The sequence below is a fragment of the Coccinella septempunctata genome, chromosome 5, assembly GCF_907165205.1.
Source record: "Coccinella septempunctata chromosome 5, icCocSept1.1, whole genome shotgun sequence".
NCBI lineage: Eukaryota > Metazoa > Arthropoda > Insecta > Coleoptera > Coccinellidae > Coccinella > Coccinella septempunctata.
In genome coordinates, this window is record NC_058193.1 from 39,713,811 (window position 1) to 39,725,308 (window position 11,498).

General features: G+C 39.2%; 1 protein-coding gene across 2 annotated transcripts in view; it reads left to right on the forward strand.

Moving 5' to 3' along the window:
* Nucleotides 1–2,483, forward strand: part of LOC123312796 (homeobox protein Nkx-2.5-like) — a 39,449-nt gene extending 36,966 nt beyond the window's left edge. Inside the window, exon 2 of one of the 2 annotated variants that reach the window (XM_044897295.1) lies at nucleotides 1,807–2,483. In XM_044897295.1, the coding sequence (XP_044753230.1) occupies nucleotides 1,807–2,165 (359 nt within the window). In that variant the 3' untranslated portion in view covers nucleotides 2,166–2,483. Of the gene's footprint in view, nucleotides 1–884; nucleotides 1,594–1,806 lie in introns of those variants that run through there. The other variant, XM_044897293.1, reaches the window with a different exon arrangement.
* The last annotated feature ends 9,015 nt before the right edge of the window (nucleotides 2,484–11,498 follow it).

Sequence of the window (11,498 nt, forward strand, 5' to 3'; positions counted from 1 at the left end):
GTTCTACCCTTATCCAAAAAATCAATCATGATTACTCCATGGCAATCCCAAAAAACTGAAGCAAGAACTTTTCCAGCGGATTTATGGACACGAAACTTCTTAAGGCTTGAAGATCCAGAGTGTCGCCATTTCATCGATTGTTGCTTTGTTTCTGGATTGTAGAAATGTACCCAAGTCTCATCCATAGTAACAATTCGGTTTAAGAAGTCTACATCGTTTTCAAATCGAGCACAGATCGAACGCGATGCTTCTACCCTGCACGCTTTTGGTCAACGTTCAAACATCTGGGTATCCATTTTGCAGCAATTTTTCTCATGTCCAAATTGACGTGAACTAGATGATGATATCCGTTTTAGCCCAATTCGATGGTCGGATAAAATCATGTCATGAACTGCATCGATATTTTCGGGAACTGACACAGAAACTGGCCTTCCCAATCGGTCATCACCTTCAATGGAAAATTTACCTCTTTTGAAGCTTGCAGTCCAATTTTTCACTGTCGCATACGAAGGACATTGATCACCAAGGGTATTAAGCATATCTTCGTAAATCTACTTAACTTATAACCCTTTCAAATTTTTCGATTCTCACAATTTCGGTGGACATCTTTCAGTTTATTGCGTACATCTGGTCTACTTTTTTGACCTCAAACTTCACACTGACACTTCTAATGAGTTATTGTTCGTTGCTATGGTAGAACAATATTTTTTTTATGCATGGTCTAGGTCTAGGCTAACTAGATATCAATACATCCTAGTATTTCAGCAAAATCGCCAGAACTTCCACAAACATCTCTGAAGCTAACAGTTCAAGTTTGCGTTTAGCCTCCGAACCAAACTTTTAATTTGCTTCAGCCATATGACGAAGCTTTTCCCTTGTTACAGATGGACAGAACCACCTTAACCTCTTCAACAACAGGCAGCAACCGAAGAAAAAGAGAAAATCTCGCACTGCCTTCACGAACCACCAGATTTTCGAGCTGGAAAAGCGGTTCTTGTACCAGAAGTACCTCAGTCCAGCCGATAGGGACGAGATAGCGTCTAGTCTGGGCCTGACCAACGCTCAGGTGATAACGTGGTTCCAGAACAGAAGGGCCAAGTTGAAGAGGGACATGGAGGAGCTGAAGAAAGATGTGGAAAGCGCCAAGCTGTTGTCCGCCCATAAGAGTTTCTTGGAAAACGTCCAAGACTTGGGTATTTTAAAGAAGAAAGCCGTCATCTGCGAGGATGATTGTCCAAAGAACCTGGTAGTGGCGCCTGGTAAATAAGGCTGAAAAATGCGAAAGACTTATGTGTATATAAGTGAGAATGTTCTTCGAATGTCGAATTTTCTCTTGTCGCTATAGTTCAATTGTAAAAATTCTCGTGATCGTACTAATCCCATTCAAACCATCAGTGTACAAATTGTAAAAAGTTAATTTAAGTTTGAGATGGAGATTGATGTATTTATAACACTTGTATCATATTGTTAAGTTGTACGCAATATTTATTTTACGTCTCATGACGGGTCTCTGCAATATTTTCCTAATACGGAGGAGCTTTAGTATCAGATTTGTCATTATTGTCATTGTCTTATTAAAATTCTCTATAAGAATTTCCGATTTTTATTGCGTCTCCCACAATAAAGTTTCCATCATCCCAAACTCACTTCATCTCATGACCAGAAGGTAAGTCATAGGAGCAAAGAAACGATAAGATCTGAAGTAGATTCGGTTTCCCGAAAATCTCCACCCCATTAAAACAGCATCACATCTGATCCTTCCATAGTGACATTTGGTGAATATCACAAGTTTCTCTCTTGTTACAGATGGCCAGAACCTCAACCTGTTCAGCAACAGGCCGCAACCAAAAAAAAAACGAAAGTCGAGAACCGCCTTCACGAACCACCAAATCTTCGAACTGGAGAAGAGGTTCCTGTACCAAAAATACCTCAGTCCTGCCGACAGGGACGAGATAGCCAGTAGTTTAGGACTGACCAACGCCCAGGTCATCACGTGGTTCCAGAACAGAAGGGCGAAGCTCAAAAGGGACATGGAGGAGTTGAAGAAGGAGGTTCACAGCGCGAATATCCTGTCGGTGCATAAAAGTTTTTTGGAGAACGTTCAGGATATCGGGATGCTCAAGAAGAAGAGTAACGTGTACGAAGACAGTCGAGCGAATAGTTAAAATTAAATTGTGAGATATAATGAGATTGTTGTGATAAAATGGACTTGATGAAATCGAGTGGCAACGTGCAAACTGTATATTATAGATGAAAGATGCAAGATTTGATCATTCTTCACTATCGTCCCGCTTAACTTGACTTGAACTAGGCATCAAAGATCTTTTTGTAAATTATTACTTCGAGACCGTAATGGCGTACCTCATTTATGGTATATTAGATGAGAAATATGTACCTACTTATTAAATTATTATAGTTTATCGTATCGAATCCTATGTAGAAATTGTAATATATGTTTAAATGTAAGTAAAATTTTTCGTTCATTCGCAGTGTTTGTTTGTGCCTTCAACGACATAAATGACGAGTTCAGTTGGTACCAGTTTGAAGAAATGAAAATGAAACATATTAAAGGGTTCGGAATCTGAAAGACATGTTGGGAAAGCCATTTAAACACATTTCAATTCTTTTGGTTGCACTTTTTTTTTACTGTTTCGCAGCTCTGAAATAGGTCTTCATATAATGGGGAAAAAAAGCAAATTTTTCATTCGATTTTCAAACAGATAATTAAATTCCTATATAATGGCTTGTGACATCTGAGTGGGCATCAAAATATGTTCATTTCAATGACTTCTACGGTCATAAAATTCCAATAAGTACTGAGAATACAATAGTCTTGGACAAAATAAAGCAAATCATTCAGAAAATTCAGGAGGATAACTCATTGCCATCATGCAATACTCCAAGGCTCGCTCAAACGAAAACGACAGAAATTCAAGTTAAACTAATGAACCATTGTAGAAAGTTCACGAGCATAGAATGACATTTCGAAGATAATATCCTCTCCCAGTTTCAGCTTTTTTCCGTATGACTATTAGCGATCCCCATCCGCGCAATTTACAGAGTACACTGTCATTAGCGGACAAAAACGAATACCAATATGCTCTTAACTGGTGCTGATTTCCCACTCAATTAGAGCTGAAATAATCTGGCCGGGTCCAGGCAGATCTTTCAACCTATAATTAGGAATAAAAAGTGTGGTAATTGATAACAGTCAGGTAATTAAGAAAATATCAAGAACTGAGAGTGAGAGACTTATTAATCATGAGGTTGCCGACTGTTATTTTACCTTTCTACCGTTTATGCTCATCGGGTTTTTTCAGGTTTCTCGAAATACGTGGTGCGATGGGTAAGTTTCTGTTAAAAATAAGGCATACATTGAAACTTTTCAATATCATCATCATCATCATCATCATTGCTGTATCCCGTTGCCGGGAATGAATCCACAAAAAGACCAAAAAAGGAAAAAAAAAAAAGAATAATAAAAAAGAAAAAGACAAAAAAAAAGACGAAATAAAAAGAAAAATACAAAAAAAAGTGCGTCTATTACCGAGCCATTCTGAATTAGGTTAGTTATTTTCCCAAAATTTCAAAAATTTGGCTTCTGATCAAGTTAAAAACTACTTGTGGGATTTAAAATAATGTTTTGAAGTTGCTTGTACCATTGAAAAGTTATTTGGGGTATAGTTTCTTTATTTAAAAAAAAATAAGATACTTCACTCAACTTTTGGTCTATAACAAACTTAATTTCGACTATTATCGACTCAGAATTGAAAAATTCAGACATTTGAGCGGATAAGAAGTACTGAATGTTCCTGTAGGATTTACTGCAGTTTGTCCAACAGTTTTCATGATAAATATATTCCTTATGCTCGTCGTTTTGTTTCAAAATGCCGTAGCCATATGAATATATGCACAAACGCTGCAACAATACGTCATTACGAAGTTTGAAACTCTGTGGACAATGGTCTCGGTAAGTTAGAAATCTGTCATTCAACCGTTCCGAATACCGATCAAGCCTTTCCTTCAATCTACATACCAAACACGCCAAAATGGGTGCGTCTCGCGTATATACGGCCGTAAGAAATTACCCCCATCCCCGTACGAAGGACCAGTTAAATGACGCATCGGAAAAATCATTTGTCGTTTAGGACAAATGTCTGTTTTAGACGTAAATTAGGGTGGTCTCACCTTTGGCGGTGCCTATACCCGAATTAACGTTAGGAGGCTGTCATTAGGACGCGCATAACGACATAACTAGACAAATGGGCACGGGTTGGATTATATCCCACGGCCGCCCTGTAATTTGGCCGTGCCGCCAAACACCTACTGACGTGTGATTTTCGATACTCAGGTATGCGGTTGCCACGTTGGGAGATATGTCGAGGTTTCTACCGATTGTCAAATTACGGTTTTTCCGCGTCTAGTTTGGCCCGCCGCAGGTCGATTAAATTAGCATGTACAATTTCGGGTTCGAGACGGGAGAAGTGTGGATTTCGATAGTGTAATTGGGGTGCGAGAAGGCGAACAGATCGGAAAAATGTGGTTTCTCGTTTGACAGGTCGTTGCTTCAGAGGAAGAGACTCAAAATTCTACACTGAGATCAATAGTTTTCGAGATTGGAGGAGAGAGAGTTGACATCGAGGATCTGGAAACAACAATTCAGCTCTTAAGCTGTTAAATTTTACTTTGGACGTCTAGCAAGGAGTTTTATTTCATTTCAACTATCAGCTTTCGACATATGACAAAAAAAACTATGTCATTTATACATATGAAACGATAAATGCTTCTTCACAACAAAAATAGTAAAAATTTAGTAGAAACAGAAAAATGAAGATGGTTAAACAATTTCATTTCAGTTGAATGAAACAGTGTATACACAGCCATTTTGGATGTAAAGAATTGCCCATTGTGCAAGAAATCTAGCAAATTTTGCACTTTCTTTCATACAGTGGTCAGGAAAACCCAGGTTTGTCCATTTCAGGCCTTCCTATGGAATTAATCATATGGTAAATGATTCTTCACTGGATTTTGCATGAAAATTGAGTATAAAGACTTCAAAAAAGATTTCAAGACCAATACTTACACCTGTTGAGTCAACAAGGTCATGAATTTGCTGGCAAACAACACCACTATCGAATGAAATAAGATTTGAATCATTTTTCAACAAATTGTCAACTAACAACCCCTGCATTTTGCATGTTGAAGGAATTTCTCATGAAATGAAATAAAATTGAATTATTCATGAAAAATTGTTATTCGATGAACTGAACAAAATGATCTCGTGTTTCATCAGGTTACCTTACATCAGTTCACGCAATTTCATTAGATTTTTGGGTTTTGGAGGATGCTTCACGATCTTGAATGTTTCTTAGTCAATATTCAGATATTTTAAACAGTTTTATCTTCTCTAACAAAAGAATCGCGTTCTGAGATAGCCTCCGCAACAATCTTAAGCCTTTTGTGGGTTTCACGATGCTTCGCAGAACTGAAATACCAATTTCTGCTACTTATTCCATCTCTTGACCATTGACAACTTTGAAATTGCCTTCGCGAAAACTCCGCATATATACAGGGACCGAAGCCACAACTAAATTATCGAAGACGTTCGTGAAGATGAACATAATTCATCTCGCAGCTCAAAGCAACATTGTCCGAAAATGGCCATTAAAAGTGCCAATATCGGTGTTTGGCACCCCAGAGATTTGGGACTCCCTCTGCTAATACCTCCTGACACTAATGGTCGATCATTTGGCGATCTATAAATCAGCTATCATTTACCGTATCGGGAATCGCAGTTGGCCGGGTGACGTTGCCGGATCACCCGGGTTTTTACCGGATCTGGGGAATTTTAAACCAAACTCTTTCGCATTTTATCCAATGAACTGAAAGTATACAGAGTGAAGGTGTCCTTTTGATACTCAAATTGTAATACGAGGTATTGATTTGTAAGATCCCACTATCTCGACGAAGGGTGTCAATGAATATGGGACACTTCCATAGAATGTTGGCTCAATTTGTGGTTTTTGAGAAAATGTCTCTTCAGATGCCTGAAGATGTTGTTGTCAAAGCGTATTTGGCGTATGAATGTGTCCATGTGGCCATATTGATACAAAGCCATTTTTTATGATCGTATCTCTAATACTTTGGATTTTATGATTTTTTTCCCGAAGGTCCTATTTTACGGATTTTCCGTGGCCGATAACTTGAAGAATAAATTTTTTTTAAATTATCTGTTAGCGGAATCGTAATCTACGCCCTCGAATTAATAAAAAAACCAAGTTTCATCGAAATCGAAGACAAAAAATTTTAATCGAAAAATCGAAATTTTTCAATACATATGTATGGAAAATTTGTCAAAATATGAAATTTTTCAGATTCAAATGAAAACTTTTTTTTTGGGTAATTCGAGGGCGTAGATTACGATTCTGCTAACAGAATATTTTTAAAAAATTTATTTTTCGAGTTATGGCCTCCGGAAAATGCGAAAAAATGGACCTTCGGGAAAAAAATCATAAAATCCAAAGTATTAGAGATAGGATCATAAAAAATGTCTCGTTGTATTAGCAAAGAACCAATCTATAATAAAAAAAAATCAGCATGTATGAAAAGTCATTTTCCTATTAGCTAGAGCTCTCCAAAGTTGACCAATTTTGTCCAATTTTTCCGTTTTTAGTCGATTTATTTCCAAACTAGGAAAGCTAGAGAAAAACTAATAACAGCATCGTAATCTACGCCATCGAATTAATATAAAAACATAGTTTCATCGAAATGAAAGTCCCAAAAAAATTGTTTTTGTCTTTGAATTCGATGAAACTCTGTTTTTATATTAATTCATAGCCACGAGGCCGTATTTGTAGTTTATGAGAATTGTGGCAAAATTCGATATCCAATGTGTATCTGTATGGGTGAAGGTAATGCCTGAGATGAGAAATGGGTATAAAGAAAAATATTCTTTTTTTCAAAAAGGTTGATTCCTCTGTTTTTTTCCCTCTGTAGTGGGAGGTGGGGAATCGAAGGCGTCAGGTCCGGCAACGTCGCTTCCGCTCGAAAAGTATTTCTCTTGGGCCTTAACCGCGTCATGACGTCACGGGCTTTCATTAGGCAAGTGGCTAGATTTATGTTGTCGGCGAGATCAAAGGCGGCCAAGGTGTGAGACCAATTGTTCCCGTGACAAAACATTGCCACGTAATTTACTGGGCGATTTCAATGGACCGAAGGCCCCTAGAGAAGAACATTCCTCTACGGTCTCGAGGTTCACGAGAAAGGATAAACGAAAGATTATTATTAATTCTATTAGTCCGATTCGATTATTTATCGCCGCCTAGACGCGGGGATCGATTTCCTGCGTTGATTTGTTCATCGCGGAGTGAAATTTCGATGGATCGAGAAATGGCATTTGTTATCGCTGATGCTGAATGCAGGCAGCGATTCCGATGCAATTTGCAAGATTACGACTGTTCAACGAAGGTGGTAGAGGGAATTATTGTCTTCTGATCGATTACTCTGCGATATACCAGGATATATTGAAAAATTCTTAGCCTACTAAAGGACCAAACAAAATTTCAATGTCAAAATTTGTATTACTCAACATATTCTCCTCTTAATGGGATACATTTATAACAGCGAACCTGCAACGTCTCTAGACCTTTCAAAAAAAATGTTTCTTCTTGCTCTGCAAACCAGACTTCCACAGCTTTTATTACTTCACGACCTTTTAAACTTTTTTTCAGTTGAGGAAAGAGATGATAGTCGAATGCAGCCAAATCTGAGACACTTCTAATGATTTATTGTTCGTTGCTGTGGTAACGCAATATTTTTTATGCATGGAACTGGTCTAGGCTAACTAGATATCAATAAATCCTCGATTTTCTGAAAATAATCTGCAAATGCCAAATTCCAAAATCTAACTATGACTTTCTAAGGTAGTCATGGGCATTTGGCTACCTTAGATGTCATAGTTACTTCTTGTCACTATGACTCTTCTAAGGTAGTCATGGGCATTTGGCTAGACATATCTTTATTCAATGTAAGGGTACATGTAAGGGCCAAAAGGCCAAGGAGGTATAAAACAAACTCATTACATCATTCACAAACAAGAACAATGGGGAGCTGAGTGAATGACAGTTCAGAAAACACTTACACTATCACTACAGGCGGATAACAGGCCATCACTCCCGCACCAAGCGACCCACCACGCACCTAAAGATTCATTCCTCTCTGTGGAACTTGCCAGAGGTAGCGAATTGCATGCCGCACTACCCGGCACCGCAGCTCACACGGAAACGAAACATTTATACCACCGCACCACACCAACCGACTACGTGCCCCCACACACTACAGTTCGTCCCAGTGTCCTCTACACACTTCTGTGGATCGACCAGCTGCCCCTCATGGTGGTTGTGACCAGATCTCTGCGGTTGTGTTGGGTGTTAATTCCGAGAGCATCGAGGAAGGTATTGCTCTCCCTGCACCATAGACCTCTGGCTCCTATTATGAATGGGAGGACGTGGACAGTTTTATTGGGATATATGCCCGCCAACGCCTCCAGGAACTCCGGCTGATTGTAAGTGGCTTTTTTGAGGTCATAGGTTCACTATTATGACGTTATCTTTTTCGCAGAGAAGGTCTGGCTTGTTGAGACGACCCCGAATGTTCGGCTCCTCGGTCACCCTCCAGCCCTTCGGCATAGCCATCTTATAAAGTCGTCTTGCGATGATGTTATGTCGTGCGTTTCTCTTCGTACTTCCAAGCGGGCATCTCTGAAGAACGTGACAGAGCGATTCAACCCTGCCGCATTCTGCCCTACACAATCTTGCCTGCAAGCTTCCGTATGGAAGTCCCCGTGAGGGAAGGGTTTTCGTCCTCAGTTTTATAGCCGCCAAGAAATCTCGCGTGTTCCATATTCTAGGTGGGCTGTTTATCCAGAAGTTGGAGGCGTTGTCGTTTTTTGCCTGTTGAGTTCCTCCACCGTAGAAAGACCCTTCCAGCGTCACAGCGTTGGCCCGATCTACTGCCGACTTCCAAGTGGGTGGATCATGCGATGAACTCGTTGTACCCTGCGGCTGTTGGCCTCCAGCACTGCCGCAAATAAGGGCGACGCTGCAGCTGCTCTATCCATTCTGTCCCTCATGATGATTGGGATCTTTCGGGTCAGGGAGAACAGACCCAGGCCACCTAAGGATGTTGGGGTGTACAAGGCTTCGTCTACTATAGTGATAGGCAGCTTGAGAATCTTCTTGGCAGCTCTCTTGATCATTTCGTCTGCTTTCTTTAAGACCTTCTTATACACGGCGGGAGACTGGAGGGAGTGAATATACCTTGGAATCAGGAAGCTTCGGAGTATGTCCCATTTCTGCTCGGGTTTCAGGGGGGCCTTCATAATTAGATGTGATAGTTACTCCTTATCACTATGACTCTTCTAAGGTAGTAAGGTGGTAACTATGACTTAAGGCAGTCGTGTGCATTTGGCTACCTTTAATATCATAGTCAGTTTTTGTCACAATGACTCTTCGAATGAAGTAAGGTAGTAAGTATGACGATTAAGGTAGTAAATATTTTGGGGATAATGAACTTTTCGTGGAATGCGCTTAATATGGATGAGAGAACGGCTCGAATTGGAAAGAAACAAACAAGGAATTGCGGCTTTCTCATAAAAATATTTCACCGTCGTCGGGAGTTATAAAAACGGCGGAGATCCAGGCATCTCATTCGAACGCCAACGTTTGAGGGTAACTTATTAGTAGCTTCTGCGTTTTTCAATTAATTTCTGCCTAAATGCAATCAACTTAAGTTGTAATTTATGGCTCCGATTCCGATTAGCAACCACCGTATATTAAAACTCAAACACGCTGTAGACGATACCGACAAATATAACCCGACCGCCGAGTTTCTCCGTTTTTTTTTCTCTCATTTTTCGTTTATACGAATGTGAATATATTACGGGATTCGTAATAATCAGGCCCGACGATTCTATTAATGACGCTGTTTTATGTGTGCCATTCCATCGGGGAATATATCATTAGTTTTCATTAGCGTAGCACGGAGGGAGAGGAATATAGAAGTGAACAGTTCGAAAGTCGAGGAGCGGGCATTGTACGTAATGACTAGTGTCGGTTAAATTAACGAAATGATTGAAATCGAGCTGTTTGAAGAGGGAACCGATACGGACGGGTAAAAAGGTTTGAAATTAATTTTTTGCTGACCAGTTGGAAGGTCCACGTCAGTGAGAGAAAAGCATTTGAAGGTTTTTCCATTAGGGGAAATTTTAAGATGACCGAATGTCATGACTTGAATGGAATCTTCAGTATTTTGTATATTAGACGAAATATATATGGTCCTGGACTGAGTAGAAATGCATAGTATCAACCTATTGGATTGGCCGCTGCCTTTCCTTGTATGAAACATATCTGATCTGCAATGTCACAACAATTACACCGCTTATCTGACCCACCGCAGGCATCCAAACCTCTCGCCAATGTTTTGACGGATATTTGACAAAATATTCCTCAAACCATCTTTGATAACCACTTTGACACAATGGCGGATAGTGTAAGAGCACTACGAAGAACTAGAGGAGATACCAACCTTGATTTCAAGCATGAAAAAGTGCATAACATACCATAAAAATACGAAAAATTTAAAAAATCTCCTGAAACTAAGTTGGACGCTATCTAATGACTATTTGAAAGCTGTTTTCGAGTAATTTGATATTCAAAAATAAACTAGCTGTGAAATTTGAAAAATTGGGTTTTTCCAGTAGTGGCACTCCTCATTATGAAAACTTAAAATGGCCATATATTTTTATCAGGGCCGAATTGGAAAAATGGTATGGGAAAAAAGTGTTTTTTTAGATCTCAACAATCTACTGTTGCAGAATTCGTACGAGTCAAAGACCCTGTATATTATTACAGGTATACGCAAATTACCCATTCCAATTTTTGAGCAGGGTATCTACGCCAGTTCTAGAATTACCTTGTGGTTTGGAGTTTTTGATTAAAACCCTTTTGAGGAAGGAATTATGATTTGGACTGATTGCACATATAAAATGTTGCATCTAGCCATGTAGGTACATGTATCTGGGAGGTTGTTTCGTTCCTTTCAAAGTCGCAAAGCAAAAAAATTTTCCCGGCAATGGTACGCCAATGCTCGACGATAGAATTAATAGCTTTCTAGTGATTACGTAGAATTTATGCGAATATCAATCGATTCCTATCGTAAATCAGGAACCATATATTCATATACTGATTTGCGATACCTACTCTGAGAATGCCGCCACGCTGAAGAACATCACATCGCATTTTTATGTTTTCTTCAAATTATCATCAATTTCATCGTATAATCCTTTAGGATGATGGATGACGCCTCAGGCTAGCTGTTTCATCTTAAACGTAAAATAATATTGTTGGCTTGTCGAAGATTTCAGGTTTTTTCAAATGGCTCGATTGTTTCATGCCATAATTTTTTCCTACCTATCAGTATTCGAAAGTCAATAAAAATGG